Here is a 22,656-nt window from a genome sequence, read left to right on the forward strand (position 1 = left end):
TGGCACAAATAAAACAAAAATTAAATACTTTATTTTTACCAGTATTTACTAGATGCTGGAATAATTCTAATAGAATGCAGCGAACGTTTAGAAAGAAATATACTTATTTTATGAAACAAATATTCAAAATTAAATTCAATTCTGTGACTCGTACTTGTTCTTCCGATTCATTACCTCCAACTCAAGATCCTACACGTCGAGGCCGGCCAAAGTTAAGTTATGAAAATTGTTCTGCTAGATCAAAAAGAAGACGCGTACAAGAGCTTAAATGCAATTATAATCAAGAAGCATTAGCCAAGGCAGTTTTGTTTAAAATCGATGAACCCAGGGAGAAACGTACAATTGACGAAGACCGTAACTTTTTAAATACAGTCCTAGCAATGTATATGGATTTGGGGATGTCAAAGGCAAAATATGAAAATCTTCGTTCATACAATTTGCTTTTATTCAAGGACAAAAACTATCCTCCATATGAAAAATTGAAATGTCTGAAGAAAGATTGCTATCCTGATAATATTACAGTAACGGAACGTGGTGCAAGTGTGCATTTACAATCCCTACTCGACCATACTGTCTACAGAATTATATCTTTGTTAGAATATTCGCGATTAAACAATCTTAATGGAAAAAAGCTAATTTTACATGGCAAGTGGAGCTTCTGGGCAACAAACGATTAAGCAAAGATGGAGTGTGGATGTGAATAATCAATCTCGCAGTAATCAAAATTATATTTCAAGCTCACTAGATGAATTATCCGAAACAGAAGTCGAACACATTGAAGAAGGTGAAGATGAGTCGGATAGAGCAGTCTTCATAATTTCGTTTGTGCCACTGAAAATAATTTCGGAAGATGATATTTTATGGATAAATGAGCGCCCATCATCTATACGATATTGTCGGCCCATAAAATTTGAATTTATTAAGGAAACATTTTCGATAATCTTACAGGAATATAATTTTTATACGGAGAAAATTCGCAAATTAGTTCCAACTATAATAACAAAAAATGAGATATCATTCAAAGTTACGCATAATATTAAATGTTGACGGAAAAGTTTGTAATGTATTTACAGATCAAAAATCGTCTGCATCTTGTAATATTTGTGGTGCTAAACCCAATCAAATGAATAATTTAAATCTTGTAATGTCTCTAAAGGAGAATGAAGAAAATTATAAATTTGGCTTATCCACATTGCATTGCTGGATAAGATTCATGGAGTGCATTTTACACATTGCGTATAATACGGATTTTAAAAAGAGTTATGCTTTTGGACAGAATACTAAAACAAAATAAGAAGAAGAAAATTCAACGTGAATTAAAATCGTACTTATCTATTAGTGTAGATTTCGTAAGACAAGGATACGGAACTACAAACAATGGCAACACAGCAAGACGATTCTTTGAAGAGCCGAAGAAAGTAGCTAAAATACTCGAAATTGATGTTAATTTAATTACAAAATTCGGTACTATACTGCAGATTTTTTCATGTGGCTTGGAAGTTGACTTAGATAAGTTTGAAAAATACACTATCGAAACTGCAAAACTATATGTGCAGCATTATAGCTGGTACAAAATGCCTCCTGCAGTACACAAAGTACTAATACATGGCAGAAAAATAATGGAAGAACTTTCTATATCCATTGGTCATTTGTCTGAGGAAGCTCAAGAAGCTAGTAACAAAATTTTTAAAAACGCACGAGCGCACAATAGCCAATTTTGTTCTCGTGTAGCTAATAATGAAGATACATTGCATTTTCTGCTGATTTCTTCGGATCCACTTATTAGCGCAATAAGATTAAAAAAAGATAAAAAGTTGAAAGAATTAACGCAAGAAGCAAAACAATTATTAAAGAATAGTATTTATAGTGAGTAAATTTTATGAATAGAGAAAAAACATATGTTTAAAATTATAAATTATACCAGGAAAATAAAAAAATTAAAAAATGTTTAAAAAATAATACTTATAATTTTATGTAGAGTTAATTTTTAATATTACATTAATGTACAAATTTACACATCTTTAATTAATTTCAAAATTTGGTACCATATTTTTGCCCCTCAAATTAAATACCCTTGAAATACACACATACACACACACATATGTATATATATTTATATATATGTATATAATATATAATATATATGATATATAATTTATTAATCCATAATTCATATATTCAATCTTTATTTAGTATAATCTGCAAAGTTCAAAGGCATTCGTTTATTTTTACAGATTTGACAGATTTCATTTTCATTTTCTCCCACTGTGCGTCGGTGCATCTCGCGCTTATTATATATCTTAATTAATTAGGTCGTTGATTAGGGAGGAGTGTGGTGTCCCTGACCGGAGCATGTCTCGTGCTCCGCTTGTCAGTCTGTCTCGTCAGCTGCTTACTCAGCTTCCGAGAACTTGACCGTGACTTCCTTCTCTTTAGTCACGTATCTTACTTTTATTTTATTAATATTACTTTACTCTTCCTTGATCTCTTTTCTAATTTTACTGCTTTGCTTTACTCAGCTCTTTCTTACACTTTTCTGTTTCACTTTATTGTTTTATCCTTTAATATATTAAGAAATTTGCTCGGGTTACAACAAAATATAATAATTAATCAACCATTTAAATTATTATTCAAGAAAAAATTAAATATTTGGTAATTATTTACTATAACGGACCCAGCTCCTGAGTAACTTTTCCTTATAACTTAATCGGCGGTCATTGTTTATTAAAAAGTTATTAACAAATAAAGCTTGAAAAATAAGATATTAATTTTTACATAAGTTTGTAATTTCCACGCAAGAAACGAGGTCCATCTGCATCAGAACCCTGATTTAAATGTGAAACAAGGTCTTTACATAATTAATATAATATTAGAAAAAATCAGTACACATAGGAATCAAAAATTTTATTTATTCTACAGTTGCAAATGTACTGTTTTCATCTAAGTGATACAATGTTGCCATTATTTCAAAAATCGATTTCAACACATTCTCTGTTTACAGGATGAAACACAACAATAGAGGGGGAGGGGGACTCACTACGTTCATGCATAAACTTTCCCATTCTCACAACAATTCTGGACTAAACCTTGTTTCGCATTGTAAAGTATATACATGAATACAGTGCGTTCCGCCCCCCCCCTCCCCCTTTAACCCAAATCAAATTGTAGTTTTAAATTAGAAATAGGTTTGGGTTAGGTTATATCCTTCGGAAGTGGAGTCCCCCCACAGGGGGGACGGAACCCACTACATCCACGCATACACTTTCCCATTCACACAACAATTCTGGGCTGAACCTCGTTTTGCATTGTAAAGTACAATATATGCATGGATACAGTGGGTTCCGCCCCCTCTGCGGGGGGGCTCCATTTCCGGAAGATATAACCTAACCCAAACCTATTTCTTATTTAAAACAAAAATTTGGTGTGGATTACGTCGTATAACTTAAACCAAATTTTCGTTTCGAATCCAACTTAAACTTTAAATATCTCAAAAATTATAAGAGACCGCCGATTAAGTTATAAGAAAAAGTTATTCAGGATTAAGTCCTTGACAACATATATCAAGGTCAACGTGATTGGAACTGGGTCCGTTATAGTAAATAATTACCCAAAATAACATCGACGACATTGACATTTACGTTATAAAATCGAATGTAATATATGGTAACGGTTGAATTCGTTGACAGACAACAAAACGCGACCGCAAATATTTACGTGATATTCAATTAACACATAATGCTTGCAATATATCAACGCTTGCACCCGAAGTATTAGAAAATATCTTCCGCCATATAGATCATAGGAGCTTGCTGATTTGCCGATTAGTGTGCAAATATTGGGAAATAGAGATACAAAGATACCTGAGAATAATTTGGCGTAAGAAGGCGGATGCAATATTCAACGAATCGTTCTCAGACCATGATATACTGTGGTACATATTGCACATCATGTGCAACACGAAATCACCATTTAAGAACAATTTAATGGAAGATTATTACGACAAAGAATTCTTCAATAATCATAAATCAATTAATAAGAGGTATTCGTTCCGGGATTTGTTCCTTGATACTGAGAGATTATACAATTCTGTGAACCGATTTCCTTATCAGGGAATATGTAATTTTACATTAGTACGCAATATTGGTACTACAATTAAAATGTTCTGCCATTCTGATCATTTAATTGATCTGGAAATTAAAGGATTTCATCCATGTGTGTTGGATTGTTTACAATCATCTATAACGGTATCGTCATCATTAATTACATTAATTTAAAATGCTCTACAAAATTCTGAGAATAAAATTGATAGAAATTATAATATCTTCTAGGTGGAGGAATATTATGTATTTGACCCAGATTTTCCATCATTTTTTGAATGTGATGTCAAATTATTAGGAGACAAAGGAAGCTGCATTGATAAATTCCATTTTAGTGGTATCAAAAAAGTTGAAAAACAATGGTTATATGTGAGTAAAATGGTTTCACTTAGAGCTTAAAATCAACTTATCTTTAACTAATATTATATATCTTTAACTAATATTTTTATATGCTTTTGTGGATTGTATAGGTTTGGCATACATTTAAAAATTATGGACCCGGTCTAAGAAAAATTAGTTATACACACAACTATTCGATTCCTTATCCTCAGGCAGGCGTTTTTTATTACAAAGTTACTGGAGCATATATATGTGCAAATATTTTTTAAGGTCATACATACGAAGATAAATAATTTGACTTATGAACACACAGACATATCAACATCAATTAAAATCTATCAATAGTCCAAGATACACTGTGCACTGCGCGTCAACCATTCGTTCCCTGAGGTAAGACCATTTTGACCGTATTTTTACCGAAAAGGGCATTAAAAAACATTATACATAGTTTTGCTAAATTACATCATCTCACGTAAAAGTGTAAATACGTGATGGAGAAACATCGATGATATAAATATCATGTCTCACGTCGTTAATGTAAATGAGAACTTTAAATTGTGTTTAAAATTGCTTGAAGTTCATCAAAACTTAGTCTATTGATGCAATTGCAAGAAAAATTATTTTATTCACTTTAGAAATAAAAATCATTTTTTAGCAATAGATATTTTACGCAATAATTTCGATGGTTTCGATATAATGTGTAATTATTGCACACGTAAGGTGGATAGTGTTAAGACAATAGTAATTTTCGCGAATTTAAGATATTTTCGAATTACGTTCCTAAATGTTCCTAAATGTGTCGTGTGAAACGATCTACTTTCGCGATTTAATATTTTATTATAATAAAAATATTCTATTAATTGATATTTTTCACTAACTTTTTTTCTAATTATTAAATATTATTAAAAATATATATTCACTAATGATTTCATCATAAGTCTTAATTTTAGTATTGGGAAAATTATTATATTGATTCACACTTACTTGAGGATAAATACTCCATTTCACCTCGCACGTCATTTGCGTCTCACGTTGAGATACGTATGCGGACTTTTATAATCTCATCTTATTAATCAGCGGTCAGTTACAGCGATTGAAGCTTTACCGTGCAAACATCATCTTTTGTTAATCGCGCATGTGCCGTCATGCTGTTATCATAATTGTTATAGCCCGAACAGGCTATACACGAATTATTAAATATATTATTCTAAATACATATTATTTTATATGATTGCTCAACGTGTAACGCGAACACAGATCACGTTACGAGCGTTGACCGAACAAAGCGCTGACAACGCGAGCCACGCGCTAAGCCCGAGCGACCGTGCAATCAGTTCATTGCGAAAACGCGGAAATCAGGGCAAGCGGAAGAAGGACATTGCGAAAATGCAACGTAGAAGTCCTACTTAAAAGCGAAATAAAAAGGAATAAAGAGATTGCGAAAGTGCAAGCAAAGAAGTCCTACTTAGAACTTCTTAGCTTGCATCCGGATATTGCCAAAATCAAGCGACACGACACACAGCCTTGTCGCTAAACGACCCCCTCCCGGGTAGCCAAAGGGAGTTAATAAAAAGGCCCACCGCTAACGAACGGCGGGCAGTCTTTACCATTAATATTACGCGGGCAATCTTTATTCCTTTACGCGAGCAATATCTCTAACAACCGCGAGTGTCAAAACGAGTATCAATAGTTATTATAATATTAAATAGCCACGCAGTCGGCAGAAATATACACGAAGAAGCGAGAGGCGAGTCTCGAGACCGAAACTCGACTCTAGACACGTGCACGTTAAGATAACCGTTATCGTGATACGCGACGCGAGCGAAAGTGCGGGAACATTGTAAATAAACCAAACCACAAATAAATCTGATATTAATCTATTTATTTAATGTGGAAAGTGTCCGAATTATTTAAATAAAGTTCTCAGGCGGAGCCCGAATTCCCAAATTCCTTCCGGCAAACGATCCCAACTACCGTGCCTCTCCGGAGGCACAACATAATATATTGCACGATTTAATGTAACTTTCTATTATGTGGCACAATCCAGTTACTACGCGGTGTGCAATAAACAGTCAGAGAAATACAATCGTACAAAATTGTCTCATTTCGCGTTATCGCTCGTGAAATTATCATTTTGTCAAGAAACTGGATGTCGATAATCAGAAATGATTGTTACTCATCGCGCTTTTTGTGCACAGTTTAATTAGCCGATGATTAGTTTAGGTTATTTTCTTCAAAATCATGCAATTAGCAGCAAATTAAGCAATGTTATGGAATGTTGACGTATTCTGTAATATATAATATAAAAACGTACATAATTATATAATTTTTTTTTATTACATTAGACTTATTTATATGTTATTTTCAATTTATAATATATAGCTAGTAAAAACATAATTTATCATTCTCTATTTATATATATTTAAATACAAATAAAAAATTTTCTTGTTCAATTAACATAATTTATTGTTAAAATGCAATTGCCATGTATCGTGCATTTCCGCTATATAATATTTATCAATTTCCTTAACTTTTCTAATTTTGTTCTTATTTTAATTTTTTTCTCCTAATTCACACGTACTGGTGTATGTTTCTTTGTTGAAGAACTTTATAAATGAATTTTATAAACTTCATAAGCGTACAGTTCTCGAGAAACGATAAATTAATTAAATATTTTTATTTTGTGTCGCGTAGATGGACGAATACTTTTAGAATGAAAGTAATGACATAAATTTGTTTTTTAATGAATAATCTATATATACATAAAAGAAAATAGAAAGAGTGATGAAAAGATAGAGTTTTGTTGAAATCACAAGTTTTTGCAGGCATATTATATAAACATGAATTCGTGTAATAAAATATTGCTTATATTTCTTTTTCTCTTTCTCTCTCTCTCTCTCTCTCTCTCTCTCTCTCTCTCTTTGTCTGGCGAATTTATATAAAAAAAAATTAGAATTTATGATACATCAAATACGATTGAATCGGATTTCTCATGAGACAAATATCGAACCAGCCTTGCGTGGAACGCATGTCGCGTGCAATTTACGAAACGCGCACACGACTTGCAGAACTATCTGCCTATGCGCTGCGCTTTGCGTGCTTGCGCGGTTTAAAGTCTGGGACGAGAAACCGACGAAAAATTCGTGAATCGGTTCGCCGGCTGTTTTGTTTGCGTCGGATGTCTCGTGAGGAGAGGGACGAGGGAGAAAAATCAGCTTAGATAGATGGACCCCGTGATGTTCAAGTCCTGCGAATCGAGACGATCCCGAGGAGGACATCGGTGAGAGAGGATGTTATGAATCTTCCTACGCGAACTGTGCGGAAATGACATAATGGAAGGAAGTAGAAAGGAGATAAATGAGTTATAGAGAAGAGTATAAGCTTATTTCGTTGTCAAACACGTTCTGAAAAGTGAAAACGACGTTTCACGTTTACCGAAGATGCGCGAGATGATAAAGTTATATAAAAGCATGATGATATAAATTTGATCGTAATGATCGAACGATATTATAATCAAGGAAATCTTTAATTTATAATAATTTTAGATTATTAAATGTAATAATTCGTGGGTATAAAAGAAATTTTAAATTTATTGAATTGTTAAGCTCTTTTATGGATATATAATAATTAAAAAATTAATTTTAAAAAATTAAGTTTTTAAAGAGCCTAATTAAGAAATTAATTTAATAAAATAAAGTTTTTAAAAAGTTTAATTAAATAATTAATTCGAAAAAATAAAATTTTTAAAAAACTTAATTAAGAAATTAATTTAAAAAAATAAAATTTCTAAAGGGATTAAACTTTTTTCACAAAACGTTTAAAAGTACTAACGGATTTTTCAAACATTATCTTTTTTTATATTCTAATTGATATATAAATAATAGGTTCTTGTATGCTTATCTAAACATACATACTCTAAACATCAACGTGACATAATTCTTATTTAGATTAATTAATATCATCTGTGACATGTGCTCAAATTGTGCGACTTTTATATTTCCTGTTGTTATCTTTATTATGTTTCGTTATCATTCATTAATGTAGCATATTAGAAGTGTTACAATATTCTTTTTTTTTACATGGAATTTTTTACATACTGCAGCAGCTGCTCGTCGAAAACACGAGGAAACTACGCGGACACTACGACAGGATGCGTATCCTTTCTCAAATTTTAGTCCTGAAAAACATCTTACCTGACCATGTACCGACCTGCTGCGATCGATACAGCTCGACAGTCCGTTATTGCTCCTTCACACAAATACATGACCGACTAATTCCGAGCAGAATATACAAAGCACAAACGGGAGAATTAAATATGCACAGGATGCTGTTAATAGAGCGGGACATGAATGAAAAGATACTTTATTTTCGCTACGGTTGTAATATCTGATCTTTCATCATTTTCCGGAAGTCACACATCTATGTGTAGCCAATTTTTTAAAATCAATTTAAGAAAATAGGCGTTATAGATGCAAAAATTTGAATAATTAGACAAGACAGTTAAATAATATAAAGAAAAGTGTGTTTAATTAATTTTATTTTCGTCTTACATATATTAGACTTTTTATGTTTGTGAAAATTTCTCTTTCTCTCTGCTAAGTTTTTGTTAAAGTGACTTAAGAAATCGTTTGGTGATAATTTGCTTGAAAAATATATGCTGGTTATGATTAATTATAATGCGGGTGCAAGCTTTGAATGGTTAACTTTGGATTTAAATTTATTCCAGTAGCTATTTCAGAGCAATGATTCTTTTTCTTGATATTAATAGAAAATAAATTTTTATAACAAACAAATAAAAATAGGCTAAGGAGCGATATCAAGGGACACGGTAGTGTCTCGCGCCAAGTCATGCGCAGCAACAGCAAGGCGTACCGTGTATCTTCACCCGAGCTGATCAGTTGAGAGTAACTGAAATTATCAGATTTCAATAATGGCTGGACTGATTGAGATCTTACTAGGCTTAATCGATAGCTTGGGTATTAATTATATAACGAAAATATCTTTATTTTCACTCTACATGTGTCGTGAACGGCCATATTATGATGCAAAGTCACAATGTGGAAGTTCTCACTTAAGAAACGTCGACGTCGTCGACGATATATATAGTAAGTCGACCACATGAAAATGTACTTTTCTAGCTTTACACACAAAATGACGTTAGTTGAAAATTAAAGTTATCGATAATGCATGATACTGCGAGCACAATTACCATTTTGATTACTGTCGGTAATAAATACTGCGAGCACATTTACCATTTTTATTACTGTCGGTAATAAATATCAATAGATATAAAATATGCATGTGTACGGGATACATGTGCACGAAAAACACGTGCGTGAGGGAAAAGGCAGCCATTATCTCCCGATCTTCCAAAGACCAAAGAACAGGATTAGTACTTTGTGCTTTATATTAATTTCACAATTTTATTAATTACTTATAATAATAATTATCTATGATAAGATTTATGTTATTACAAATACAAGTTTCTAGCTTTTTATTTTAATATATATGTTTATTTTCAGAAAAATTTGGTCAAAATAATTTTATTTAATCTTATACCTTCAGTACAAATTTGTAAAAGTTTGGTTACTAATTCGACCTTAATTTTTTCAGTATGATAATATATTCACATATGATTTAAAGTTGCTGAGAATTTTGGATTTATTGACGAAGTATTTAAATATAGAGATTATTAATCAGACGTTTACAAATTTATATTGAAATGTAAGATTGAAAGTAATTATTCTCAAACAATAAAAAATATATTTTTGTTCTAATCTTTACAATATATATATATATATATATATATATATATATATATATATATATATATTGATATATATATATAAATATTACTAAGATATATATATATATATATATATATATATATCTTAGTAATATTTTATCAATCAAATCATTCATTTTTATCATCAATTCAGTTTCCAATTTTTTTAGCGATACATGTAATGATCCTAAAATAACAAATTTTATAAAATAAACATTGTTATATCTATATATATATTTTTACAATAAGAGCTAAGAAGTTTGAAGGATCTAGATATTTATAGTAAGCAAAGGAGACCGTTGTATTTTGATAAAATATGACGGCGGTGGTGGCGGGTTTTTTGCTTATTTATTTTAAGATGTTTAATATATACTACAAAAAAGAATGATATAATCCCTAAAAACTTACCTTTTTAAAAAAAGGTAAAAAAAAGCGCCAAGTACACGCGCCATGCGAAAAAATGTTACACAAAAAAGTGTTATTTTTTTTAAATTAAAAAAAACTGCTCTACAAAATAATGTTATTTTATCTCTATACAAAACAGTGTTATTTTAATTGTATAAAATAAATATTTTAATTTCCTAAAAAAATAGATATCAAAAAATTCTGCCAACTGACATTAAAAACTATATCATAAAATTAATTTCTTTTATGATTATTTAAATAGAAATATTTTAACTAAAAATACTGTTGTACAAAATAGTTGTTTAAATTTCCTACAAAAATAATGATATCAAAAAATTGCGCCAAATGAATAAAAATTTATGCTATATAAAATTCATTTCTTTTATTATTATTTAAATAAAAACATTAAATTAAAAATTAAAAATTTATACAAAAAATTAAAAATCGAAAACTTATGCGAAATTAAAAATTAATACAATATAAAAAAATAAAAAAAATTTTAATTAAAAAAAACTTGGCGCTGCTAAACTGAACAATGTGCTAATGATATTAACGTACTCCATACTTTTACATTGCAATTATTAATGTAATGTTTAAATTAAATTAATTATTTGTTAGTTTAAGATACATTGCAGTTATTAATTTGGAAACATAGCAGCGCCAAGTTTTTTTTAATTAAAATCTTTTTTATTTTTTTATTTTGTATTAATTTTTAATTTTGCATAAGTTTTTGATTTTGAATTTTTTGTATAAATTTTTAATTTTTAATTTAATGTTTTTATTTAAATAATAATAAAAGAAATGAATTTTATATAGCATAAATTTTTATTCATTTGGCGCAATTTTTTGATATCATTATTTTTGTAGGAAATTTAAACAACTATTTTGTACAACAGTATTTTTGTTTAAAATATTTCTATTTAAATAATCATAAAAGAAATTAATTTTATGATATAGTTTTTAATGTCAGTTGGCAGAATTTTTTGATATCTATTTTTTTAGAAAATCAAAATATTTATTTTATACAATTAAAATAACACTGTTTTGTATAGAGTTAAAATAACATTATTTTGTAGAGCAGTTTTTTTAATTTAAAAAAAATAACATTTTTTTGTGTAACATTTTTTCACATGGCGCGTGTACTTGGCGCTTTTTTTCACCTTTTTTTTAATAATAACGCCATTACCTTAGACATCTCACAATATACAAAACGCAAATCGCAAACATAAATAATAACAATCAAAATTAAAACTTTTATAAATAATAAAGACGTGAATCGCAAATATAAATAACTGTTAATATAATCATAAATTAAAACTCTCATAAATAATAAAGACGCGAATCGCAAATATAAATAACTGTTAATATAATCATAAATTAAAACTCTCATAAATAATAAAGACGCGAATCGCAAATATAAATAACTGTCAATATAATCAAACGTTTCTGTTCTCGATTGGACTCTCTTCAATGATAAAAATGAGTACGTGATAAATAAGAAAAATGTCCCCATTAGCTGCTCCTTGCTATATAGCTCTAGTGATATCCGTTTTTTTCGTATGTAGCCTCAAAGAAGTTATATTTCTTCCTACTTGTTTTGCTACATTCTTTACAAAGCTTAGATTAGCGGTACAGAGACGGATTTTGCATTTTGGCTCTCAAAAAATTTATAAATAATAAAATACAGCTTATGGGCAACTGCACCTAATCCGCTATAAGCTGTACCAGAACTGTACCTTATTTATTAACTTATGAAATGTTATTTTAACTCTTTTTTTCAAAAAATCGCTGTGTAGCATCAATCTTACGATCCTACTGATTACGAATATTATTATTACAATATAATTTTCTTTGTATTTTGGCTGTAATACGAAAAAAATATATTCGTAATTCACGGCTTCCCGCGAGAGGTCTCTACTGTCTCTCCTGTCGACCCTTAAAAAGCTCTCTAAAGTTAGCCGGATCACTTTAACTTTCTAATAATTAAAATTATCTAATCGTTTGGTGGTCATTTGGTGATGATTGGTAGCCTAATTAAAACGTTTGGTGGTCAATCGTTTTTTTTTAATTAAGTAATTAAAATATTGGGGTAAAGTTAGCCGGATATTTTTAATTTTTAGTCTAATCGATTAAATCAGGGCTTATTCGATGCAGAATCGTTACAAATCGTAGTTACAAATCCTTTATTTACAACGTTTAGTGATCCATAATTTATCCAAAAAGTAAAAAAAAACCATGTTCGGTTAGGTAGTGGGGATGGCTAACTGGAAGCTGTAAAGTTAGCCGAATAGATATATTATTTACTAATCAATTTTGTTCAAATTGGTCTTAATTAAAAGACAATCGTTTGGTGGTGATTGGTAGTTTAATTACAATGTTTGGTAGTTAATTATTAGGCTACTACGATTATAAAACCATGTGCGCTGATCCTGCGCCTGCGCGTGCCTTCGTCGTGTAATGGCTCTCGCAGACCAGCGCGATGATACGACACGCGATATCCAATGAGAGGTTTTTTTTTCCGAAATCTGCTATCCCGAAAATAGCTATCACTTCTTCAGGTAACCACATTGTCGTATAGCTATTATGAAAAAATTATATAAAACAAAACAAGATAATGTAATTTAAGAAGATCACAACAAACAGTTTGCGTATAATAAATTCTCTTCTTAAGCCATACGAAATTTGCGATATTGTTTTTATATCTGTTGATTACAGAAAGCACATATGCTTGTCTTATGCGCGCTACAGAAGTTCTCACACTGCGTCCATTCTTATTCTGAATTACTGTTAATCTGAAATTTTTCCCACTATATACTACAGTTGTCACGTGATTATACGCACAAAAGAAATATCTCTTTGAAACTGAAAAAGGGTCTCTCAGGTAATCCGAGAGAGACTTTTACGAGAGATCTTTCGAATTTCAAAGAAGTTTTTTATTGTTTCTGAAAAAGAGAAAATTCTTTTAGAAGAAATCGAATGCATGTCTATTTTTTGTTCATTATATGCGTGCGTAGCAAAATACATTTAGAAATCATGTTTAAAGATAGTTGTCTCGCAACAGTACAAGCCAAAATTTTATACTCTGAATCAACGTTAAAACTAAGGTTCTTATTTTATTCCGTTTTTTGAATAAACGTAAAACATTTTTTGAATAAACGTAAAACATTTATTCGTTTAGATTGAATTTTAGAAAAACGTTTGTAGGAAAACGTTTTTACATGTAAAACTCACTATTATACGTTTAAACGAAAACATGTTTAATCGTATTGTTACGTCCAGACTCGAAAAAGGATGAGTCGACGGAAGGGCGTAACAACTATCTTTTAATTATCCCGAAATCAGACGCTTTGCGGCGTAAGAATCGGGTCGAACGAACTCTTAAGTCTAAAAGCCAGGTAAACGACCGTTCAGGTCGCTATTACGCTGTTTATTCAGACGTTCGCTCGGTGGTCTTTTTTCGGTCAGGGAATTTAATCCCTTTTACGCGGGATGGGACCTAGTGCGATCTTCGTACTGAGAACGAGAGAGGGGTTAAGAATTGTTTAATTAGTTAAATAAAATATAATTAGAAAAATAAAAGAATTGAATACATGATATATATATTTGTAGAAAGTGATAACATTTATCGTGTGAGTGTGAGTGTTTGTATGTGGTTGAGCTTATCGCTCCGCGGGTGTTACAATGGTTCGGGGGACATCAGCCAGACTGAGTTGGAAAAGGCTCTATCGTTAAGATTAGAATTCTGACTGGTAAATACAATATTTTCTATTATCTTTCAAAAACATAAAAACATAGTGTAAAAGTAGGTCAGTGAGGAAATGGGTTATTGAACGAAAGAGATATGGAGATCTTTAAATTGTGTTAATCTTGGTAGGACGATGCTGCTTCCAAGTCAGGAAGCTCATCGATAAATTCTTGGATTGCTTTGTCTATGTAATTCAATTCAGGAGACTGAGGAGAGGGAGGGAGAGAATTATCGAGGATCACTGTTGAAAGTGAAGAGAATGATCGCGGGGAGGGGGGTAGATTTGGAGAAGGCAAGGAAGAATATTCAGGGGAGTAGGAGGGGGAAAAATAGGGAGGAGAATTTGGAGTAACGAGGTCGCTAGAATGTTTGTAGGTGTGTGTGTGATCGTAATCGTGGTTGTTAATTCTATTAATTATTCTAACAATTCCATTTACTTTGATTAAATTGCTGTTGATTTTAGCGATATATTGGTTAGCTATCCTAATCGTTTTTGAGTCAGCTTGCGCCAACGCCCTCCGAGTCCTGCGATAAACTCGATGCACGTACTTGGTTCGCGAACGAAGTCGCTTGATTGAAATACGCAAAGTGATCTTTTTCACTATGGAAAATTATAAGTGATGATTCCTGGTTGGAATTCGCGTAAGGGAAAATTGCTTGGTAGCGACTTACTCTTTTTAAGTAGAGGACGGGCGGGCAGCGTAACTCGTAGATCGTCGTTCGTGATCGAGAGAGATGCTGTTGAACAAGACGGGCCGGACTGATTCGTTAACCGGGTGACTCTGATAAAAACTGAGAGAGTGGAGTCTCGCGGGCTCCCTTTATATAGTTCGTCGATTGGTCGAAGGTGAACATTTTCCGATGGACCTTTGCACACGTGATTTTGAGGTGAATAGCAAAGGTCTTTGATTTCTATCGATGATGATGCGGTTATTTCGTCAGATATTTCGTAAGATGTTTTCATCGTCTCTTCGTTGTTTATTTGTTCTTTCGCTGGAAAGTCTATATATGGAATATCTATTGATCGGCTTAATTTCTTTTTGTTTTTCTCGTGGTTACTCATAGATATATTTACTGATAAGTGATGAAATATTTAAAGTTTAAAACGTTATGTGGTGCAAGATGTTCTATTTACCGAAAGACTTATTTTTATTGTCAATCGACGATCCTTGCCGCAATTTCGCGGAAGGAAGGAATCGTGGAGTCGGCAGGACGTAACAGTATATTTAGTATATTTCTTATTGGTAACATATCCCAGTCAGCACAGAAGTCCCTTGAATGTACATAGGATATCCGTAAGATTCAAAGTACATCTATTAAATCTCGTATATATACATAGGATGTCCAGAAACATATATACGTGAATGAGATGTCCATAATACATCTTATGTACACACAAATATGGATATACGTAGAAGATTCAAAAACGCATATACGTAGGATATACGAAAACGGATATACGAATATTGAATATCTATAGTACATCTTATGTATATGCGCAATGGATATACGTAGAAGATCCAAAAACGCATATACGTAGAATATACGAAAACGGATATACGAATATTGAATATCTATAGTACATCTTTTATGTACATGCGCAATGGATATACGTAGAAGATCCAAAGTCGCATATACGTAGAATATACGAAAACGGATATACGAATATTGAATATCTATAGTACATCTTATGTACATGCGCAATGGATATACGTAGAAGCTCCAAAAACATATATGCGTAGGATATACGAAAAACGGATATACGCATATTGAATATTCACTGTACATCTATAATATACATACACATTTGATATGTGCAGTACTTCCAGAAACGTATAATACATAGGATATACGAAATTGGATATACGTGTGAATTGTATGATCATATGAATCAAGAAATACGGTCGTGTCTCGTGCCAAGTTCAAGCGGTCGCATTATTCGGTGTAGTAGCGCCAAATTCTTTTGCATGAAATATTATTTTATTTGGATTGAATTGAATTTGATTTATTTTGATTAATTCAATTAAATTTAAATTCTCTTTTAAATTAATTTGTTAAGTTTGTTTTGTTTAGTTATAAAATTTTATTATTTTAAGCGAAATATATATATTGACAATAAGCAAAAGCTATTATAATTTGTAACCGTATATTTCTTTTAAAATTATTTAATTAATAATTATTTATTCGGCGGGCGGTTCTCCGATGCCCACGGTACACCTTCGGCGCGTATTTCGAATCTCGATCTCGCGATCCACAAAAATTCCCGAAATCACAAATAAACTAAGTTGGGCGCCAGGTACGGCAGGCCGCACCATTCACGAAAAACGCAACACCAAAAGATAATCGCGCGATCGATAATTAACGCGACGGCAAAATTCCGCGGCTATTCAGTATATCCGAAATGGTAGAGGGGGGGGTTCGGGGAAGACGGGAGAAATCTTGAGAGTCGAGAACACGGAAGCCAAAATGAGCATTCGGTCGGTTAAAACAAAGATAACAATAATATATTTAAAACGAAAGAAACAAGAGTATAGAGTAGTTCGTATAAATAATAGCCTTGGATGACAGTAATTATTTTACAGGCGAAGAAGATATATTATTTCCGCGGAGATCGGCACGACCGTGCGCAACAGTATCAAATTACCGGGCGTCTTACGCGCTTTGACTCGACTTTTCGGCCGCGAGGATTTCCGCCGTACGAGACTTAATTAGGCCGCGACAGCTAAAGAAATCTCTCGAATACGCCGGTAACTACTTTACGCACGCTCGTGAATCCGCTTCGGTATGATAGAAAATACTAGATTGCACGACTCAAATCGGTCCGTTGGTTCGGCTCGCGGTAAGCCGATATACGTCTCAATAACAATGACGGTGACCTTTGCGTTGAAATGCCTAATCTCTAGCTCGAATGACTCGCGGAAACTAATAGCGGGCTCAAAGACACCCGATAGATGTATGGTACGAATTTTTAGGATTTCGCTTCCTCCTGACTCTAATTTCTTACAATACTCACAAAACACGCGCTAACAATACACAGGAACAAGACGGAAACTATCGATAACGACTGTGGTGTACGAGTCGCGCGGCGCAATCCTTTGCGCGAGTCGGAATATCGATCGCGTGAACGCAAAAATCGCGATAATTTACAACATTTTATACAGACTAACGCGAAAATAACACTAATGACTGTCGGCGGCGGCGAAGTGAATAGAGAGAGCCTATTTTATCTAATTCGGATGAGCGACATGTGTCCGTCGGCCGTGCGACTCAATCTACCAAAAATATTCACCAAATTAATCCACCAAAACGCGTGGCTCGACAACTATTTAGGGCGCGACTCATCCGAATTAATTACCTACAGTTATTCGGCAACAAAATCGGGTCGACGACGCTCGTCCCACCGGCCGGAAGTTCTCGGTGCTTCTCTTAAGCGGTTCGGTATTTTCGCTTGCTCCTGGAAAAGCCTGCGTCTTCTCTAAAGGCTCGCCAAACAGTGCCGAGCGAGAGTCCTGCAGGAGACACGTCGGTGCGATAAATCGCTATCGCGCCACTTGTGGCGCTTTCGCGTTACGCAGGGCCGTCCTGCGGTCCTCGCGATCCTTGTTGTCATCACGGCCATGTTGGTGGGTTCTCGCCCCGAAATTTCCTAAATCGGTTGTTGTTTGATTGATAGATGCGGAATTTCGGCAGCGTCCGAGCGGTTCTCCTTCCTATTTCGAAAAATAGGTCCATGGTGAAGAATCCTCCCGCCGCTCCGTCCTTGGGACTCCCTCGCTTCGCGCGGGTGGAGTGGCCGCCCCTTCGGCCGGTTCCTTCCGGTCCTTCGCTTCTGCCCCTGTCATAGTAATATTAAATTATCGGTAGCGAGGTATATTGGCCACCATGAATGTAGTTAATATTGAAAGACTACGACCTGATGTCTCCTGTCCTGGACTCCCGCTCTTGGCCGTCGCTCTTCTCTTTTTCTCTCCTTTCGCCGGATGGGATCCCGCCACTCGACCTCGTGCCGACAACTAATTCGCGGGCTCATCTCGAGCTTACATTTTCGATTTTTCCTACCGAAAGTCAGATCGCGCTGATCTGACCATCGGGCCGCTCTCTCCCTAAATTAGGAAGACGCAGGCCCCCCAAAAACCGCCCCCGATCGGGCCATTCAGCCCTTGTGACGGACGTCCCAAAAACGTCACGTCACAAATTATACACTTTTTGTAAATATTAAAAAGTAATTATACACTGAATAGTACTGCAGTGAGCTATGCGCTTTAACGCTAATAAATATTATTCTTTTAATTTTAGCGCCATAAAAATCGTAAACCAATTACGATGTATATCTCTACTAATGATGGAGTTTGTTGCACTGCGTGGCTGTGTTGCCAGAAACGAATCCCGGCTCACACGCACATAATTAGAGAACTCCGTACATGTACTACGCAGAGCGCTCTGCTTCTCTGATTGGGTGCGTGTGAGCCGGGATCCGTTTCTGGCAACACAACCTGCATGAGAGTTGGGAGTCACTGGGAGTCAGTTTTCACTTGTTTTAACTTCTCTCTTTGGCTCGCGTTCTTCGTCTCGTCTCACGTCTTTCACGCAACACGCCACGCTTTGAAAAACTACGCAAAACGACTTGTACAACGTTTTAATTTGTTTAAAGTATATTTGTGCATTGTGTCAAAACAACTACTTCGTGGAATAGTAGCAGGCAGTATACAGTTTCATTTAAATTAAGATAAGTCCCGTACTACATCCTATATCATTTCATTTATAGGTTGGTTTATAGTTTCATTTGTAAGCATTGTTACAACATAATACTTTTTCTTCATATTAATTTTTTAATCTATCAATATGTTAGTCTAATACCATTAATTAATTTAATTAATACAAAGAAAAATTATTAGAAGCAACAGGTTTAAAAAATTTCCAGCTAAGTATATGATTCACCGCGTAGTTAAACTTAAAACGTTTGAAAAGCACATGTAATTTATTTCTTAAATTCCAATTTAGTAAATTTGTTAATATGAAATGTTAATAATTCTATGAGATATACACTTAATACTATACATATAAGTGATAAAATCTATATTGCTTATTTATAATTTATAAATATAGTATAAGTTCAGACGTATTCAAACAATTTACTATATGAAGTTTTAATTCTCTTTCTAATATTGTTCGTTTCAGCTATCCTATAAAGTTTCTATAAACAAACATGAATTGTTTTATATTTTAGGATACTACGTTCAACCTCATTATATTCGGATCGATAAATCTTTTTACTGCACTTTTCATCTATTAATTTCGGACTTTGTGTCTCACTGAAGGTAATTCAAAATGCCAAATAAAAAAAGTCACAGAGAATAATTGTGTCGGAAAGTTAATGAAAGACTCAGTCTGTCATTAGCAACGATTAGTCTGAATATTCCTTTTTGTATATATACTATATATATATATATATATATATATATATATATATATATATATATAATATTATAATAATATCTAATACAACTCAACTTTCAAATTTTCAGAATTCAGAAAACAACTTTTTAAAGAAATTCATCTGATTAATCTAAAATTAAATGAGCTTATGAGCAACGTGGATATACTTATAAAAAAAGCCCGATATACTGTAGAGCCAGAACTTAATGATGACACTAATACGGCTGTTAAAACTCTAATACAATCGTTTCCAGTCATTACAGAGCAGCAACTAATATTGATGGAAGAATGGCTATCGAGTTCAGCTGATAACATACATGCATTGGTGTGTACTAAATTACCCTATGTATTTTTTTAAATTTTATTTTACATGATGAAAATTATTTTCTAATAAATAACTTCTATTATTTTGTGAATTTTATATTTTAGAGTCATCAACTGCGTTTAATTGGAGGAGCAGATCTTTGCCATGTAATCAAAGGCGTTATGTCCAGAGTAATTTCAAACGAAGTTGAGATGCTGTATTCTTGGGAGGGAGCTCGGCAAAAAAAAGCTTTTAAATCGTTAAAGTTTGTCCAAGTTATCATTGGTAAAATATAATATTATTTTATACACTCTACATCAAAACAATTTTAAGCACGTATACACCTTTGAGCCAAGCCTCGTAACATAACCGTGTTGCGTAACTCAAGTGATGCTCGATGCCAAATAAAAAAATTTGAATTTAAACCTAATCTTGTTACCATGGACTTATATATAAGGATAGGGCACATGAAGCTTACAACTGACTATATAATGACGCCGCCCACTACGTGGTGCTAGTAGGATACCTCTTGGCTGCCTTACTTCAACTTACTCTAATAAATAAAATATAATAAAATATTTCACTCTCAAATACAAATAATTGAAACGCGGATTTAGAATTCTGAAGTTGAAGCGGACAAGGTATCCTACTAGCGGCACGAGTGGCCGGCGTCATTATTTTGCCACTGTTCAGTATAGGTGGTATAGAAAAGTGTCAGCAGGCTGCTTGTTACATAACTTTGTCGCTTTCATTCCTTGATCTACTATTTCTGATTTAATACGTTTCCTATAGGTTTGTGGCTCAGTCTGATGTATATCCAATACTGCGTAACCGTATTAATGCGTAACATCATTTCACGCGCGACGGAGAAATACTGACGATCAGTAGGTCGCTCCGAATCTCAAGCTGTAATCCTGTTATACGTATATTATGCAATGATGTTACGCATTAAAGTTCGCAGGTCTGTCCACACCGGTTACGTTCCATAGTTACATTTTATAAGGCTCGACTCAAATGCGTACGTATATAGCATTATATATATTCACTGTATGATTTTAGGTGTTGTTCGACTGAACTCCAAGACAAAATCTGCAACAGAATCGGACATCATAGAAGTAATAAAAAATTGGCTAGTTAGAAGTAAAGAACGCAGTAACAAGTTCCAATCGAAGAAAAAACTACAAAACACTATGTGTCAAACAGGTTCCGTTTGTGATGAAACAGGCTCTGTTTGTGAAACAGTCTCCGTTTCTGAAAAAGACTCTGTTTGTGAAATAGGCCAAAATCTTAACGATTAAGATACAACTTGGCATTATTATTATTTGTTTTAAATTTATTAAAAATTAAAAGTGCAGCAAGGTTTTAAAATTTCAAATAAAAATAATTTGATTGCCCTGCTACTATTATTGCATTTATCATTTTTATTTTATTCGATTTACTGCACTTTTATCAGTATTTATTTTTGTTTTTATTTCAGTTATTTTTATTTGAAACTTGAAAACATATCGTTTAAATATATCATTTTGCTAAAATACTTATTTTATTTTCGTAATTATTTGATTTGTTTAGTTTATTTTTATTATGTAGCCTTACAATGTTGGTACAGAAAATTTATGCACTGAAAAAAATGTAATATTATATATAACAACACACACATACACATATATATATATATACATATATATATATATATATATATATATATATATATATATATATATATATATATGTGTTTATTTAGACATTTTAAAATATATATATTCTGAATTATTAAGTTTAAAAATATGCATTGTACTTTTTCAAACTTTCCAATATGCTCCATTCCACCAATTGCTTATACCTCCATTACATATACTGCATTATTTTAATCGATTAGTTCGATAAGACATCAGGTTTATCTTAGATTTGATCATTTTGTATTTAGTATTTTATTATAAAGATATGACAAATTTTCGAATTAATAATTTATAATTATCTACCTTTAATTGTACAGGATATACCCAGTCAGCACAGAATTAGAATATCTTTATTGTTCCCCAAAGGGGTTACAAATATTTACATCCCTTAGCGTATCACATACATTTCCTTAATCTAACTTATACTACTTAAACTACTTAAACTAACTTATGCTATCCTTATTCTATCTTTCCTTCCTGCCTATACACACACACACGCTAAATTCCTAACCCTTCTTAATCTATTTTGGACCTCCGCTTCCGGTTTTTAGTCCTTTACTTCACCTTCTCTCCTCTTTCCTTCCTTTCTCAATCACTCTCTCTCATTCTTTCACTCTCTCTCTTCCTCCCCTTCCCTCCCCTCTGCCTTATCCTCCCTTCTCCTCAATACTTCCTTCATCCATTCTTCCCCCTCCCCTTCCTCTCCTAATATTCTTTCCACCGCCTCTTGCCAGCTTTCCTCCCCCTCTCCTTCTCCTCTCCCGCATCCCTCCCATACATGTTCCCATGTCTCTCTCTCTCTCTATTACACACCCTACATACTTTTTTCTCTTCACTTTCCCAATACCTACTTTCCCTCATTTCATTAC

At 32.9% G+C, this 22,656-nt stretch overlaps 1 protein-coding gene across 1 annotated transcript; it reads left to right on the forward strand.

The window, feature by feature from the left end:
- The first annotated feature begins 1,262 nt into the window (after nucleotides 1-1,262).
- Nucleotides 1,263-21,409, forward strand: LOC138942494 (uncharacterized). Its single transcript, XM_070312730.1, has 4 exons — nucleotides 1,263-1,674; nucleotides 19,897-20,132; nucleotides 20,237-20,396; nucleotides 21,171-21,409. The coding sequence occupies exons 1-4, from the start codon at nucleotides 1,263-1,265 to the stop codon at nucleotides 21,407-21,409; spliced, it is 1,047 nt and encodes a 348-aa protein (XP_070168831.1).
- Nucleotides 21,410-22,656: the final 1,247 nt, after the last annotated feature.

This window comes from Polyergus mexicanus, unplaced genomic scaffold, assembly GCF_030449975.1.
Source record: "Polyergus mexicanus isolate NDT 795.1 unplaced genomic scaffold, iyPolMexi1.0 SCAF_22, whole genome shotgun sequence".
Taxonomy (NCBI): Eukaryota; Metazoa; Arthropoda; class Insecta; order Hymenoptera; family Formicidae; genus Polyergus; species Polyergus mexicanus.